Raw genomic sequence first — 18,801 nt, 5'->3', positions numbered from 1 at the left:
TATAACTCTTCAATGCTTGCAAATCATCAATAAAATTCATCCCTAGTGTGTGGGGAGTTATGTGACAAAAATAGCAAAGCTAAACTAAAAAAGCCTTCTTGTTTTCTCGGCTACTTATTCGATATAAAACATGGCTTCGAGTTTGATTAATCAGATCAGTAATTCGTTCACAAGGTATCTACATATGATACATATATTCACTGCATTTAAAATAAATGTTTGAAATGTTTTAGAAATTCAATCTTTTATTCACGTCTGATCTTTCAAATTTGTTTTGATGGAGCAGCACATATTAACTAAAACATATACAGATATTAGCTCAAAAAATTATTTGTTTATAGATTTTGATTATAGAAACAAGAGCTCAACATGGTATAGTATAATAGAGGCATGGAATAGAAGTACAAGTGGAGCATTAAATCGATTATTCGCAACCAATCATTCAAACATGTTGAGAAGAAGCAAAACACAGTAACTAAAAAATTTACAAATATTAAGCAAAAGGTGTTTTTTTAGAGGTTTTAATTTAAAAACAAAAGCTGAATATGACACGCATAGTGAGAGCAAGGAATAGAAATGCAGTTTAAACATTAAATTGCTTGTTCACGACGAATCATTCAAATACACTTCGATGAAGCAACACATATTGCCTAAACAATTTACAAAGATTAACTCAAAGATAAGTCTTTTTTTAGAGATTTTAATTTCAAAAACAAAAGTTGAATTTGATATATAGTAGGAACGAGTAATAGTAGAAAACCAAGATTTCGGAGGAATGAACTTAGTCTGAAATAAAAACCTAGCCTAACATCTTTACTTATAATATAAAATTCTTTAGTGATAAAAGTAAATTATACAAAAAAAATACTGAGAAGTATTTTTTTAAATTCAAGTGGGCTTTGGGAAAAAATAATCAAATTCTAATTTTAAAAAAACTTTATAATACGCGGTCATTAATCGCCCTTAAATGACATAAAAGTGCCAAATCGCGTTAATTCTACTTTATTTTCAGTTTTCCAAAAAATATTGAAGAATTGTAATTGTTGAATCGATTACAGTTTAAGCATTCAAACACTTATTCGGGCCTAATCATGCGAATCTGTTTTGACGGAGCAATACATATTGTATAAGAAGTTTACGGATATTTACCCATCGATAAGTCATTTTTCAAGATTTTAATTTCAGAAACAAAATGCTAATTATAACACATATAGTATGAACAAGGAATTCAAATAATTTATAAGGTTATAGTTTTAAACATTATTGATCTCAGTAACGAAATTGAAATTCAGGCATTATATTTATAACTGCTCACATCCGTTTTGACTAAGAGGATAAGTTTTACTAACTTGTGTTCGAAATTAAACATTTAAATAAATCGAGGGTAACTTTGTCTTTATTTCAGTGATATAATGAAATATTGATTAATAAAATATATTTTAAACTCATAACTGTGGGAACAGTGAAAAACAATTCAGACTATTTAACTTTATATCTTTTCAATGCATTTTTGACTTTCATATATTTTGTTGTAAGTTTAAATGATATTCAAGTCTTTTCCGTATGCGTTAACGTTAAAACTTTAAAAAAAAAATGTTTTAACCAAAATTTTGAAACCAGTGATATTGAGGAAAAACAACATCTAAAAAAAAAGAAACCTTTAGTACGTTGAAAAGAAACCATCGGCATGGTACATAAAAATTGTTGTGATTGACACTGTTGAAAAACATCGCAAAACCTAGAATTATCAAACACGAACTTACCTTGATTTAAAACATAAGACTTTACCTCTTATTTTCATCTTATTAGGGCCTCGAACATAATTTCTTTGTAGTTTTCAAGTTTTCACACCTATTCTTCGAAATCATGTAAATTTCACCGTCAAAATCGCAAAATGTAACCTAGTTATCTAATAGTTCCGCCAAAAAGACGATCATTTTTCAATAACACCATTCTGCATACAGAAGTTCGGAAATTATAGTCACAACATGAGAAAACTCGAGTATTCCTGAGGTCAGAATTTTCTAAAGAATAAGCTAACAATTTATAGTCTTTGAATCAAACCACTCACAGTTGTTTCACAACTGAATTGCTCTCAAAAATCAAAGAAGAATCTGACAACATATTGCACACTTAAGCAATGCCCAATACGAACTTGTTCGTAAATCCAGCATTCGTGATCAAGATTCAGAATTAAACAGAATTCACTACGTAAAAAGCAATATTCATGTATAACATGTGATGTCCATGTTTCAGTGAGCAACGTAATCAGTAGCGGTTTAAAAACCATAACAAGCAACAAACTTAAATCATAATGGTGTCTTAACTGTAAACCGTGGTTTGACTACTGGCGCTGGCGCCAAATAAATCGAACTATTGGCATCTAATCTTGTACTGTGAAAATAATGAATTTAATCGTCACCCGATTTAGGGGCATTCCACGGAAAATGGTAATTTTGTCCCGCACGTGATGCCCCATATATTTCATTAAAAATAATAATTTAAAATGGAAATGATGCAAATTTTATTGATTAACAAATTACAAACGAATGCGTGATTCCTTAAGCAAAAGATATCGTCATTACTTTTTTGAATGATTGCTTCTTAATGAAATATTTGAACCACATCACGTGCGGGAAAAATTACTACTTTTCCATGGAATGGCCCAAGACAATTTTTTTCAATGGTTTAAACGATCTCAACAAATGAGATGTGTTTCGTTTACATTGGAACCTTTGCCCTCAAAATCTGCTATTTATTTTAAAACTAGTTTCACCCGTACGGCTTTGCCCGTAATAGAAAAATTAAAAGGTCTTTTGGTTCGCCTGTATATTTACAAATAATGTATGGTAAATTTTCTCGCCAGTTGGCTTGTACCCACGTTACAGTTCCACGTTATGATAATTTCGTATCTCGCCAATTGTCTTGTGCCCATGTTACGGTTCCAAGTTATGATAATTTCGTAATTTATCATAGTTTTTTTCTTAAAATTGGAATAGAAAAAGAACCACATCGAATTTTCGAAAAATCGCTTCGAGGTGCACACCCCCATGCTACAAACTAACTTTGTGACAAATTTCATGAAAATCGGCCCAACGGTCTAGGCGCTATGCGCGTCACATACATCCTACAGACATCCAGACATCCTCCGGACAGAGAGACTTTCAGCTTTATTATTAGTAAAGATTAATATATTGATAGAGCAAAAATTTTAATTAATCCACAGCCAAGTTACAAGTGGTTGACTTCGGATGTTTTGCACGTGACGAACGCAAATAAAATTTAAATAACAAAGTTGTTTAATAAAAATATAGCAGTGTCAGGAGTATCTTTGCAACAAATGTAAAGATTAAAAAAATTGCTTACACCTGTTTGATTAAAATATTAAGAGATATACAAAATTTTAATGAAATTTAAGCGTCGTTTTGTGCCGCACTCGACGGTGGAATGGCCTTTAAGTGTAAGAAAAAAAAAAGTTGTGTGTGAATATGAATTAAATGTTCCGTGGAAAAGCAAACGTTTTTCAGTAATATTTTCAACTTACTGCATGTCATGAAGTTGTTTAAATGTATTTCCTTTTCTTTTACGTTTTCGCATTAAGTTTCATAAAAATAAAGATATCCGCGATTTCGAAAGCTAAAAATTTCATAAATTTTCTATGAATAGAACTGAAAGCCGAAAAAAAAAGTATTTCACGTAGCTTAAATTTTTTCGATCAGGAAAGCTCGCGAAAATTAAAGTCACGCAAATATAAATGCTTTTACAGTACTTTTCTACGTAGCTAAGTTATTTCGTATCATAAGGAATAATGTGTGTGAGCCCCTTGAACGTCAGTCGAATACTATGCTTTTAAACTATGAAATGCTAATTTACCCTTCCTAATTAATCCAAAATGCTGCTAATTTACCCCCTCCCCCCGTACTTTTTTTTTTTTTTAACATTTAGCAATGTCACGTTCGGTTAACTTGATTTTTATTATGTAAATCAATTAATTTTTAATGTTTACTAACACTTTTTTTCAACTTTTTCTAAAACGCTGTGTAGCTTAATTCGATAATTCTTTACTTCGCGTTACATGAGGTTTTGCAATCTGTTCTGCTTTAGGGCCATTCCAACCAAATGTTAGCTTTTTTTCCGATTGAACTTCAAAATTAGGAGAGGGGGGGGGCATGCTTGCAGTCCATGAGTCGCAAGTTGAGCACTGCTGCTTTATAGTACATAAGCTAGGACCTATTTATTGAATTCAAAAATATATATGTATTCTAACTGGAGCTGTTTGTTCGCTGTTATGGATCAAATGTTAGTCAGTTACACATTGCTTTTTCGTTTTGCTTACTATATGACAGTTAACAAAATTTATGAGATAATTGCTTTTCAATGGCTTTTGCATTAAATGTATTGTTTTCATAAAGAGAAATCTGTTTTTGCATGCGCAATAGACATAAATATAAAAGTATGTCGGAACCATTTTAACTGGAGTTAGTCTGTTTCGGTGACTTTTTGTTGTTTATACTACAATGTTATTTACTTATCTTGGGAAAATATCTACCTTACTTCATTTCTGCTAATTAATTCAATGTATAATCGCACTTAGAATGGATATTTAAAGCATTTCTAAAGCAGCAAGGCTATTTTCCTCACTGTAATTGTTAGCCTGTTTGAATTGTTTCCCCCCCTCCCCTATTTTTCAAGAATATTTTTTCTGAAAGAGCTTGGTAGAAAAAACGGGGTAAGTTACTTTTTTTCTTCTTAATTTTGACTTATTTCAGTTTTTGAAAAATAATCTTAAATTACGTTCATTCTTTTTTTTCATTTTCACTAGTGACGTCACAAGTGAACAAGTCGCTAGTTTTAGCAGAACAAAGTTTCAGGACATTGCCGAACTCGCGAAATAAATATTTTATTTAACTAATTCAATTATCGTTTCGCTAATAATTACTCGCATTGAAAAACATCCAAAGGCGATATCTTGCCCAAAAAAAAAAAAAAAAAAAAGCAACCATGCGCTCCGATTCAAGAAGTCTTTCTTGTGATGTCACACGATGAAAATCTTGTTTTAGAAATCTGACATTTAAAAATATTAATTAAAAAATAAATATTGGGAAAATAATAATATTTCCTGACTCAATGTTATTTTTTTTGCTGGTTCAATCAATTTCAGTTTCAATGACTAAAAGTGGTACTTTTGTTTGAAAGATTCACCCCATTCCGAATCCAAATTGATACATTAAGTTTTCCAGAAATAGACAAGAAGTAACCAACGTGTTATCTTGAGAATCACAAATGAACAAAACACAAACACAAGTTGTTTATAAACTATTTTATTCCTTTTATAAATAATGAAACAAATTTCCGAGCATTTTGGACCCGACCACTTTTATTGAGGTGAGACTCAAAAGGAGGACAAACACAGATTCAGGAAAATGAAACATTTATCAAAATGAAAAACTTCATATATAACATCACCAGTAAAAAAGCGTGAAATAAATTCGTATGTTGGAACATCACCTATTTATATTTACAATATATATTTTTGACAATGAAACAAGCAGATGCTTTAAAACAAAATATGGCAAATATTTTTCGTACTTACATCGTATTTTGTTAATTAATGAACGTGATGCGAACGTGAGTGGGGGAAGGCGTTTTGTTCGGGTGACAAATTGACTTTCTAACAGTCAACTCCAGAAATGGATGAATGAATATTAGGAAATATATTCAGTAAAACATGATTTTTTTAGTGAATACCGTGAATGAAAAGAAGCAATGAGCCTCCAGGGCGGTCATTCCAAGCTCGTCAGCTTGAGAGATCGAGATTCTCTCTTACGTGATCGGTTGTGACGTAGAAATGTCGCAAAGTAGTATTCTATACTACTCGAACTTATCTTGCGGCTGGATTCTAGTAAATTAGAATGCTACTTTGCGACATTTATACGTCACAACCGATCACGTGAGTGAGAATCTCGATCTCGCAAGCTGACGAGCTTGGAATGACCATCCAGTATTAGTAGTTTAATGATGATAAATGTCGGATTTTATTTTCTAACATTATTCATTAATTTACAGTTTATTATTACCGTTAAGGCATTGCTTAAAAAAATCGGAACTAAAAAATATTTTTAAGCAATAATTTCAAAGTAGGTGAATGCGTTTCGTGGAAATGTGTGTCCGTCGGTCAGTCTGTCGGCCTTTCCTCGTGCTAAATTTTGAAGGAATAATATGATTCTAGAAAAGTTTTTTGTTCGAAACCTCTTACCCAAACACTTCTGTTTGTCGATTTTAGATTCTAGAAATGTTTGGATAAATTTTAAAGCGGTTATAAGAAAAAAAAAAGCAACACTAACACCTACGAAGTAAAGGTGAATTCATTGTAATTCCTGATTTAAAAGGCGGATTTAGCTTGCAAAAACTCACAAAAGGAGTTACAACGCAAAAAATTTAACAGATTGTAACAGTTTTTACAGAAAAGAATCTAGTAGCAAAGGTTATTTATTTGTATAATAAAATTGGTATTGTTATGCGTGAAGAAAGACCCGATTTATTTAGCTCTGATTGAACTTTTTGTTCGTACAAAGAGAATAAATATAAAAAAAAAAATCAGTTCTTTTAGAAATAATGAAGACAACTAAATTGTGTTGTGTGCACATTATCAAGCAGAAAAAATCATTAACTAAATACAATATGATGGATGGCACAAAGTAAGATGATGGCACTTTTGAATTCAGGATGTTTATGCTAATTAAACACAAACTAAAAAATAAAAATAAAAAAGCATGGATGCAAACAAGTATTTTACAAACAAAAGAAGTGAAATATCATACAACTGTAATGAGAGAATCACATCTTTAAACTACGAGTAATTCAAAAATTGATGATACGATGAAAAATATAAATACTATTTTGACAACAATTTATTATTAACATTTCAGGTCTGTGATCAAAGAGAGTTCTTTAAAATGATTTCTTAAAATAATAACTGGTTCTGCAATCTGTATGGGTCGATAAAATGGGTACTAAGTGTGTTTGGGAACTAAACACAGGGGTAACAGGAAATATCCAACGTTGTTTAGCACAAATACACAGATTTCAGAATACACGTGTTTCGGGGTTTTGTCCTCATGGGCTGTTGCGTCGCTGAGTTTAGTTTAGTTTAGAAATCATCTAATATTTCATTAGCTTCTTTTAAAATTAGATTTGCGGTTTAAGTGTTATTGGAAGGATTTTATCATGTACATTGTAATGTATATCAATTGCAGGAGAAATCTTTTTGAAACTTGAACTGAATATTCATAGGCAATGGAACAAAAAAACGAAGCAAAGTACAAAGAAAAAGGAGAATAAGTACAATCTTGGAGGGGGGGGGGGATTGCTCTCCCCTGAATTTTATTTTTATTTCTCCCCATTTTTTAGTATAGTAGCGTTTTCGCAAGCGTCAAGTTTGATTGGAAAATTCTTTCTTCATTTGATTGGTTCGTTAGCGCGTAGTTCGGGTTTTAAAATATTTCGTAAGTTTATCAGGGAAGAAGTTATGTGGTACATGTTCCTCTTTGGAAGAACTTTGAGCACAGACTGGAAAGCATTAAAACAAATTTTTTATGTATCTAATACACAAAAATACATTGGTTTAAAATGTCGAAAATGAAATAGATAATGAAATAACTATGAATTCATCGTTAGATCGCACGCAGGCTACACTTAAAAGTTAAGATGCCTCCCCCCCCCTACAATGCTCTACTCATAAGCTTTACTCAGTACCGCAGTGAAAGGGGAGGGTTCGGGAGTCAAACACCCCCACAGACCTTTGTTTAACGCTAATGTCAATTCTAATAAGTTGTTTTCACAATTGTAAAGACTTTTGATTTAAAAAAAAAAAAAAAACCTTTCAAAAAGTAATTCAGGCTGCATTAGTGAAATTTGTTTGTCACAGAATCCCTAAAAAAGAGAGACGAAAAAGGTATTGCATGAGATTGAAGAAATTTAAACAATATTAATCTAAATGATGAAAAGAAATGTATACATTTTTGGTGGAAATGGAAAGTAAAGGATCGAGTTAAGCAAGAGTTGCACCTTAAGAGTTTGTCTCGAAGTTTGCCGTTATCACGATATTGAGGCCCCTTTTGTGATTTGAAAATCTTCCAAGTCTAATTTCAGATCGCGTGTTCGCACCATCATTACGGGGCATGCATGGACTCAATCCCCAAAAATGTAATTTCAATGATAGATTATCTACTTGTCATTGCATGCAAAATAATTATTTGCTTTAACTCGATAATCTACATAAAGATACGTTAAAATCAGAAATCTAGCAATTAGGAGTAAAAGGAAGTTGTTTTTCAATGAAAAAATGAACTTACAGATTAAAAGACATTTAAAAATAAAAAAAAAGCAAGAGTGTTTTTATCAAATGTATTTCCCCCGATAAAACTTTTTTTTTCAGTGAAAAGGGAATTTGATAATCCTGAAATACGGATCGAGTTCAAATTACTATGTGTGTAATTTTAACGTTGTATGTATTTAACAGCGGCGTAACATAAGTGTAGCCATTGTGCGATATGCATACAATAAATCCTTATTTTTGATATGATTTACACCGAGATTGGCACTTTCTTCACAATATAAATGATGAATCAAAAAATAATTTTATGACAGAAAAGTTTGCAATGCAAAACTTTTAATTTCATTCATTACATTTTTAGACGGTCATATTGTTGTTAAATAAAAGAAACACGCTTTTAATCCCAAGTCTTATTTCATCCAATAAAAATTTTTATTTAGGAAAGCCACAGAATACCACCCACAACATTTACTTTATTATTAACTTTATTATGATTGACTAACAATCGTAACTTAAGTTCTATTTCTAATTTTAGGTCGTTAAAAGGATAGGGTAGTGGAATGATATAGCAGTGTTTAATTAAAAATTCTAAATAGCTTTAAGCTCAGCGGGATATTTTTTGCAAGAGGAAAAACCAAAAGTTTCAATTAACATAACAAGTCAGCAGTTTAAAAAAAAATGCAAAATGAATTATATTCAGAGTTTTAACTAACAAAGCAGCATTTTTATGCATCTCTTACAGGAAAAATATTTAATTCGTAATTGCAATAAGTTATATTATAGTAAGTATAAATATTTTACAATACAATCATCTCATTTAAGAAGGCACTTAATTAATCCTGCCATGTTGTGTTAAAAATTTAATAAAGCGCGGTTCATTTTCACAAGACTCGTAAAAAATGTAAAAAAATAAAAATAAATAAAACCTACATCAGTCAATTGCTTTACTAAACATTTTAAAATAAGCATTGGCTACGACTAACGGAAACTGTCTTTCTGAGGACACTATAAACATATTAAACCTATGAAAATCAATTAATTTCTTACATCTAAATACAACCTTGTAATTTTGAAAGGCAAAAAGGATAAGCATATACTTTGGCACATTTAAAGCTGATTTTTTTTTTATTCGTTTCAAATAATATAGAGCAATTGCAACACATAGACTTAACTATACTGATAAACTATCATAATAGGCTACCAACAGATATATTCATATAAATAAATATTCTAATTGCATAAATAAATAGCACCGGTATCCAAATAATTTTTATGTATTGCGTACTTTTCTTTATCACAAATAACACTTATTTATGATATTTAAGACGCAAGTATATACTTCATATGAAATAATGAAAATTAGCTTTATGTACAGCAGGTATACAAATAAAAAACCTATCTTTTAGTTAATTATATACATTTTCTTTTTTTGCACTTGTCATTCATGTTATAACCAGGGCTGCAGAGTCGAAGGGAAAATGACTGACTCCGAATCAGAGGTATTGTAACTTAAAGCTTCCAGGTCAAACTCCTTTGCCCCAAACCTTGAATTTTAAAGTCTTAGTTTTTCGCCTCCTTTGCCCGTGAATCAGTCCGACTTCGACTCCGCAGTTGTTCGTTATAACAACTCACGACGTTTATTAAGTATTTAAAAGAATTTTATGTTCTGAAATATTTAATTTATAATCAAAATTACTTTTAAAATAAATCCTAATCATGAAGAAATTAATTCACTTTCGAAAGTTTTCTTTATAGGAAGAATGCCAAGTCGCACACATTTCGAAATAATTCGATTTGATCTTTCTTGTTCAGTTTAACAAATCAACTAATAGAAAAGTCACATCAAAAGAAAAAAAAAAAAAAAAAGATGCTCACGTTTAATTTAAAACTTTGCAATTTTGTAAAAAATATTTTCTTTCTAGTAATCTCACAAAAATTAATTAAAGAACAATGTACAAAAAAGGTAAATCCTCATTATGTAGAAATGAGCTTTTATAGTCTCGATTTGAACTACGGAAATAAAATTTTAATGCCTTCAAAAAACACTTGATTAGACTAAGGATCCTATTCTGGAAAAACTCTCTTGCATTTCGTTTCGGATTGTCGTCATAACTTCTCGCTTACATCTTTTTCGTAAACGAAATTTCTATACAGAAGTGGTTCGACTGAGGAGTTATCACGTCAGGCCGAAGAGAAATGATTCCGCGCGGGTGCTAGAATCAGGACTATTTAAGATTTAAAACAAAAATGAAAAAAATCCTCACCACTGTCAATTTTAGTTTGCAATATGTAGTAGAATAACGTTGAAAACATCCTTCCTATAAAGATAATATATCATTGACTCCAACTAAAATATTGCACTAAAGCAAGAACCGGTTGCGTATCCCATGAAACTTGAAATCTATTCACGAAAACCTACTACTACATTTTTTAAAAAACGTAATTCGATTTTCATAAATTAAGGCATAACTAAAAGAACTGATAGTCACAAAAATGGCAGGACGGTTTGGCATTTGCAGTGTTTGCACATCTACCGCAACAGGTCATCCTCTTTTGATAAATTTAATTCCTTCCATGAAGTACACAAAAAATGATCACAACGAAGAGTAAAATCTTGAAGATTCGTCACATTCATCATGCTGCTACTTCTGTTGGCATGCTAGTCCTTTCTTCCCTTCTACCGAGTTCTAAAGAAGAATCTCTTGGAATTTCTGAAGTCAATGCAGTGTCCTGGTTAGTACTTTCAGCAGCTGAAGGCTCTGGAGAAGGAGGCGGGGAATCGGATTTATTTTTCAAGGAATCGTCTGCAAGCCTCTCCTGCACCCTAACCTGATGCTCCTCGTTCAAGTGAGCATCTAGCTGGTCGTTGGTATCGAACAGTTCGGAGCAGACGATGCAAGTGTGCTCGTATTTCCTTTTGTGAACGTCTTTAAGATGTCTCCGTAGAAGAGAAGTGGACGGAAAAGATTCATCGCATATTTCGCATGGATGTGTAGTTGACGTGATATGTGTCCTCATGTGGTCCTAAAAAAAAATAGCATTTTATCAGCTAAAACTTTGAAGTGAGGGAGAATTTTAACGTTAGAGAAAGCAAATAAACGTGAATCTTTCGCATAGTTCGTAGCACAAGTTTCAAATTAAGGATGTTATTGTTAGTATTACTACCAGTAACTTTCCAACCTTATTTGTTATTTTTTTCCGTCAGCGCTTTGTACTGAACATATACTTCGTTATATGTCTATTTTTATTCAAATTGTGTGTGCAAAAAAAAAAGTCTTCCACATTTTTTCTATATTTCTTATTTATTTCATTATTTTGAAATTTATTTCCAGCATAAATTGTGGCCTATGTTCGGACACTAGAGTTACTAAAACTAAAGTGTGTAGCTGCAAAAGTAGGTACGTATCTTCAACTCCAAATTTTTCGCAAATGCGTTTTTCTTTCTTTTTTTTTTTCATTTTCTTATTGCAATACTTAGGTAGGCCAACAAATTGAAACGTTCAGACTTTCTAAAGGGTCCTCTAAATGGTAAAAATACTTTTGCAGCTATACGTTTCAACTATTCCGCCAATCGTGATACTAATGCAAATTTCTTCACATTCTCTCTCATTCTTCACTTCTTCAATTCTACATTTTCCGTCCATTTGATTTTTTTGCCTATAACTTCGTCAGCAATTAATGGATTAATTCGCAAAATCGATTGAAAGGTTAATAAAACTGCATTGGGTCAAATACTGTAAAAGTGCTGAAGTATAAAAAGAAATATCTCCAAACTCCCTATTAATTGCCCGAATCTCTTGAAATCTATGTCTGTGACAGTTACTAAAAACAGTTGCACTGAAATTTTCATAAGGTAAATTTTAAGCTAAATTTATTTAGTCCGATGTAAGGTCTACTGTTAATAGTTGACACAGAAGCAAGTACACATTTTTTTTGTTCTGAGAACATACCTTAACTTGGGATCGCTTGAGGAACACTTTGTCACAATGGCTGCATGAAAACGTCTTTGGACCAGGGTTTTGATGGTGTGTCTTCATGTGTAATTTTCGATTTTCCTTTCTCGTGAACTGCTTCTTACAAACAGGACACTCAAAAGATTTCTTTTCTCGGACGCCTTTACTGGAATTCTCCTCTGGCTGTTTTTCTTCTTCAAAATTATAAAGATCATGACGGGCCACTGAAATAAGAATTGTTACACATATTAAACACATTTAATTTTATTTTATATTGCAAGTTGATTCTTAAGCTGATTTTCCGTTCAAACATATTTGTCATTGGTTTTGTATTGTTCATAGCACAAGAATGGTTTTCGGAAAAACCAATAACTAGTGTGTGGTCTTTTTGGGATATAGCATTGAACGGCTTTACAACTTCGCAACAAAAATCTGCAAAACATTTAAAAAGAAAAAACAAAATTTTCCAAATTATTCACTGTTGTTGCCTAAAGCAAACCATCGTAGATAAGAGCAAGCAAAACATTTTTTTTTCAAAGTACCCATAATAGTTGGTAAACTTTACAATACACCAAACAATTTTTATTTTATACTAGCTCAAAAAAAAAAAAAAAAACTTGCATCAGCTTACTACTGGTACTAACCAAGAAACCATACGGTAGTGTATTAATGAAAAAAAATGTAAATAAAATGAAATCGAAAGATTACGGTAAAGCATGTATTTGAAGCATTAATTATTCACCCCATTATCGAAACATAAGGTCTTAACATTTTGTGTATCAACAAATCCAATTCGAAAAAAAAAAATACTGTTACATTAAAATACATTATTCTAAGTACGCAGAAAGTAATTTTAAAAAAGTGAAACGTTATCTCGATAATCTATTGAAAGAAATTGATTATTGCAACAAACATAAAACTTCAGTATACGCTCAATGTCAAGAAGTTGAAGGGACGGAAAAAAAATTCGAGATATCGAGTTTTCGAGATAACTAGGTCATAATAATTTTTAAAAATTAGGCACGATAGTTAAAAATAAGTTGAAACGTGTAATGAAAGTTGAAAAATAACAAAAATTTTAATTTTTAAAATGAGCAAGAAATAATAGAGAAAAAGGAATAAAAAGAACGCTATAGTGAAGTAGCAAAAAGTAGTGATTTACCACGACTAAACTTATCAAAGATTTGGATTACCAAGTTGCAGAACGGTTTCAAATGAGTTTCGCGCGCTCCGGAACAAAAGAAGTTGGATAAGAGATTGGTTGTAGTTGTACCATTCCCTGTGTCTGTAAAGGGGTTTTCCGTTCATTTCCCCTTTTTACGGAAGTGGAAATAGAGAAAAAAAGGTCCAACGAAAAATGGTGTAAAAAGGTGCGAAAAGTTTTAGGTAGCTTTTTTTGGGCTTCTTAGGATTTACATTTTCAGACACTCCCGGGCTCTAGAATGAAAGTGACAGTAGATAAGTTTTTTTCGAATCATTACTAACGCCTGAGAGAAATAATGATGGGTGTGAGAAATAAATTTTTGAAAACATTCCTCGAATTGCTTAGAGACAACAGACTGCGGTTTTTCCAGAAAAATCATATTTGACTTTGAAAAATATTTGACATAATAAAGTTTTGATTAAAATAACTTTTCGACATGAGAATGAGAAATAGCGTTAGATAAATACGCAAAATCAAGGGAAAAAAATAATTTTTCGTCAGATCAAAGTTTTAGAGATATCGAGAGTATACTGTATATTGATATTCCAAATTTCCTACAATAAAAGTACTCTGACACAAAGAATTTGAACTTACATTCATGAAAAAAAGAAAAATTCTATTTCTGAATATCTCTTATCTTTAAAACATTACAAAATGTCTTCAATAAACACCTGCAACCAATGAAAATATGACAGCTGTACTTACTAATGTCAGAAGCGAACGCTTCTCTTAATGGCGTCGAAGAGTGGATTAACATCATGTGACCTCTCAAGTCATCTTTAGAGTTGAATTCCATTCCACAGGTAGGGCAAACATTACTCATTCGGTCGATTGATTCTTGCTTGATGGTAACATCATGACCATGAGAACGCTGATGCTTACCTAAATCAATGGCGTTTCCAAATACACATGGACATTTTGAGCATTCGTATAATAAACTAGACCTTTCACCGTTACCAGTCCCTGGAAAAAAAATAGAGATTTGAAATGCTATATGGTTTTTACTTCAATAAATTTTAATAGATTATTTACTCCTTTTACTCCAATTTTAATGTCATTTTCCCATTATTGGCAATTTTAATGTGATTCAATAGTTTACTCTCTAAATATCACCATCAGTGGCCAAATTGAAACTAGATTAAAAAAAAAAAAAAAAAATCCGCCAAATTTGTCACCAACTTGGCGACCAAAAGACTGGCAATATATCGCCAAGTGTCCGCCAAATTATGACACCACTTGATTATACATCGAAATTAACAATGATTCCCCCCCCCCCCAAAAAAGGGAAAAAGACCCCTTAAGAAACACCCGAATGCAACCAAAAGGGGAGGTGCACAACTAGACCCCACTAGCAGTCTGCGTACCTAATTTCAACTTTATAGGACATACCGTTCTTGAGTTATGCGACATACATCCGCACATACGCACATTCGAGTGTTTATATGTTCTTAGGCACTTCTCCGAGTGTGGTCGGGTTGAAAAAAAAAAAACTCAGCGTTAATTCGGGGGTGAGCAAAATGGAAATTAAGGCCGAATTTTGAGTGAAATTTTTTTCGCGAATACAATACTTCCTTTTTTGGAAAAGGAAGTAAAAAGAGAAAAGAAAAAAAAATATTAAAAATATTTAGTCCGGAAGATGAAGATTCTTAGCAATGCGATTGGGTAATGAAAGTAAGAATAGTTTATCGAATAGGTAATCTCAACAAGAAGGAGTTACAAGTGGCACGGTAATGTTTGCTATAATATAAATTATTAATTATGCACGTTATCTAGAACGACGGATTTGCAACAGCAAAATGATTTAAGCGTATATTATATTCATTTTTACGAATCAAGTAAGCGGTTCGGCATTTTGCAACAGGAAGAGAAGTTATGCGCAAAAATATGTTATTAATGCCTGTGATTCAAGGAAATAAGTTGTAGTCCTCTTAGTTATTAATGCATATGGAATTCATAAATACAGGCTTTTCATTAACTTTGAACTAGTGCTAGACGTGATCGAAATATTTGCACAATCGAATATCGAGTGATTTTGTGTACGCAATGATCAACGAGCAATTTTAGATTCAAAGACGGAGAGTCTTTTGAGTGTTTTTAGAATCGAATTAACATTTCGATTAATTTCAGTACCGAGCCAACATTATTAGTGGTTTCAGAATCAAATCAACATGTCGAGTGATTTTAAAATCGTAGGGAGCTCTATCTGAAATGAACGTTTGGAGTGATTTCAGAATCGAATTAATAATTTGATCCATTTCAGTACCAAACCAACATTATTAATGGTTTCCGAATCAAATCAACATGTTGAATCATTTCGGAATCTTATTCAACTCACCAGTGTTTTAACGATCCAATGTGTATCTGAAGTAATTTAACACAAAATTCTCGATTATGACCAACACTAGCCTAAATCGAACATTATTGAAATATTGATGTTGTACAAAGAAAAAAATCCGGGGTATACCCGTTTACTTATTTATTATTATTTTTTTTAAATAAATAAAGAAAAACTTCCTAAGCACTTTCTGAAGAAAAAAACATGACATTAAAGAGTCTGCAGTTAAACAGCATAAAAAGCAAATAATTATAATTAAATGAAAAAAATTGCCACTCAGTGAAATGGTCTGTCATTTTAGTTAAACTAATTAAGCGTTATTACAAAAAAAAAAAAAAGAAAGAAAGAAAAAAAAGAAAACTCTGAAAAGCTCAAGTTAAAGTTATACAAGAAGGAAGGGGAAAAAATCAGCAATTAAAATATAAACAAATAATAGGCACAACATAGTAGTGTTGTTGAAAAGTTCTTTTAGATTTCAATCTTTAGTATGCTAAAATAATTTATCAACCGGTTGAATAATATAATAGGGTCGTTCCCGAAATTTTATAAGTATTTTTTTCTGAAAGAGCATGCTTAAAAATATAGGACATCTGACATTTTTTAAATATTGACTAAGTTTAATATTAAAATAATAATAATAATCGGTGCGCTTTCATTGTTTACGCTTCTGCCGATGACATCACAAATGATGAAATGCCATTCACTGTTACCATTCGCAGCCGCAGAGCACGCACACAATATTTAATTCGCTTCTTTACCCACATGTATCGGCAACGATATGTTGATAGCAAGCATAGAGCGCAATATTTAATTCGCTTCTTGATTATCATAACATGGAATTATTTTCAAAATCGGGTATTTAAAAAAAATAATTAAAAATTAAGCGTTGGAAAATGATAGTTTTTCTCGCTCCATGCTATTATTATTATTATTTTTTGCTTATTCTGTCAATTTCAGTGACTAAAAGTAGAACTTTTGACTTTAGGAAACAACCCCATTCTAACTCATCTTTTGTAAAAAAAAAAAAAAAAGGCAGAGGTGGCTTGTAATTTTGATAACCATTTAAAAATGACAAGATAAATTTTGCTACAGCTGAGTAAGAGTCGAATCTGACGAAGATCAACTCCTCTTGCACTACTTCTGCCGATATGGCTTTGGAAACAACTGTTGCCAATATAACACTAAAAATTAATCCAAAATATCGTGGTTATATTGTCGTTTGAAATCACAATTTTATTTTTAGAATGAAAAATGTAATAATTTCTAAAGCTGTTCCATTCTGAGATTTTATGAGAGCATGGTTGCCTCGATTGAAGGTCACTGTGACCTTCCAGAAATTTCCTCACTCGGCAAATTTCGTCTGACGATACGGCAAAATTTGGAATTCCATTTCTCCAGAAATATCATAATTTGGCGAAATTTGGAGTTCAATTCGGTAAAATTTGGAATTTCATTCGACAGAAATAGCATCATTCGGCGAAATTTGGAGTTCAAATCGGCAAAATTTGGAATTCCATTCTGCAAAAATCAAATCATTCGACGAAGTTTGGAGTTCCATTCGGCATAATTCTCATCATTTGGCGAAATCTTTGCTTAATTCAGCAAATTGAGAACTTCAGCTTCCCCCGTCGACTAAATTTAAAGTCAGGGCGCCCCTGCATGAACGTCCCGAAATTCGACGAGATATGGCCAAATATTCAATTTAAATTTTGCATACGTAAGTTTCGAAAACCAATCCTTTCTTCAGCCTTCTTACCTTTTGTCACGGCATTGGATGAGGATAGCCTGTTGACGTTTTCCCATACATGTACGAACGAATGGTTCTCGAGCTCTGCTCTGAAAAAAAACTTCTGCTGACACTCAGGACAGTCATACGGTCGCGCTTCCAGACCATGATCCAGCATGTGGCGCTGCAGTAGGTGAGGTCCAGTAAACACGGAGGCGCACAAGTAGCACGTATAGTGGGAACTACCCTCAAAGGTGTGCTCTATCAGATGGCATTGAAGTTTCGAGGGCGAATCTAAAACCTAAGGGAATAGTAGTGAAATACATTAATGATAGCTTGTTAGTTCATTTCACATAATTAATAGAGCTATGGAGGTAAATTCGTTAAAGCACACACTGCAATAAATCGGTATAAAATTTTAGAAATAATATTTAAAAATGTTGCCTCAATAGAAAGAGGATTACGTTCTCCGGAAATGCCGCGTAAATCGAAACCGCGTAAATTGAGACCTTATACTAATGTTAAAATAGGGGTTTGATTCCATAGATAACAAAATACTTGTATAATAAGTTTATTGTGTACTTATATCGACTTTTATGCACAATATGCATAAAGAAAACATAAATTAATTTCGTGTACTGTTTATAAAGAGGTTATGACTGTGATAGTCTTTTGGCAGTCATTAAGAATTGTTCTCCGTAATTCTTTACAGAGAATTAACGCATCCATGATCACTTGTTTCATTTCCATGATAGAATTTTCCTTCACTAACAAACCAGAAAAATCATTTCTATTGTCTAGGAATGGCTCAAAATTCTCAATGTGAACATTTTTGCTTGTGCGTCACCGACGTCGGTATCCTCGTTGGTTTTGGCCTCTTTTGTCACTCCTTAAAGCTCTTCTTCCAGCGAATTCTGAACTGTGTGAGTTTAATAACTTTACTTCCAAGAACTCTGGAACTAATCGCGTAAAATGTCTCCCGTGGCCCAAGTTCGATTATTAGCACGCCAAAATGCAGTTGATTACGCGTAATTGGCAATCTTTAGGAGTTTTGATTTTTAAAGAAGGGAAAATTTTATCTGTTTGCATTGCCGCATTCGCGTAAAACCGAAACTCATCAGCGGAAAATAAAATAAAGGTGTCAAATCCTAAACCGTGCATAATCGAAACCGCGTAAAATAAAACCGCGTAAAACGAGGGTCTACTGTACTTGCTTCGTTATTTAATTCCGAGTTCACTGTTTGATGA

At 32.2% G+C, this 18,801-nt stretch overlaps 1 protein-coding gene across 1 annotated transcript in view; it reads right to left on the bottom strand.

Annotated features, from left to right (window-relative positions):
- Positions 1–10,969: 10,969 nt before the first annotated feature.
- LOC129230350 (zinc finger protein 423-like) overlaps positions 10,970–18,801 on the bottom strand; it is a gene marked incomplete at its 5' end in the record, with an annotated part of 101,137 nt that continues 93,305 nt past the window's right edge. Inside the window, 5 exons of the mRNA XM_054864748.1 lie at positions 10,970–11,359; positions 12,286–12,512; positions 13,717–13,725; positions 14,198–14,455; positions 17,584–17,854. Of these exons, the coding sequence (XP_054720723.1) occupies positions 10,970–11,359; positions 12,286–12,512; positions 13,717–13,725; positions 14,198–14,455; positions 17,584–17,854 (1,155 nt within the window). The remainder of the gene's footprint in view (positions 11,360–12,285; positions 12,513–13,716; positions 13,726–14,197; positions 14,456–17,583; positions 17,855–18,801) is intronic.

The sequence above is a fragment of the Uloborus diversus genome, chromosome 9 (genome assembly GCF_026930045.1).
Source record: "Uloborus diversus isolate 005 chromosome 9, Udiv.v.3.1, whole genome shotgun sequence".
Lineage (NCBI taxonomy): Eukaryota > Metazoa > Arthropoda > Arachnida > Araneae > Uloboridae > Uloborus > Uloborus diversus.
This window is presented reverse-complemented; position numbering and strand designations above follow the sequence as displayed.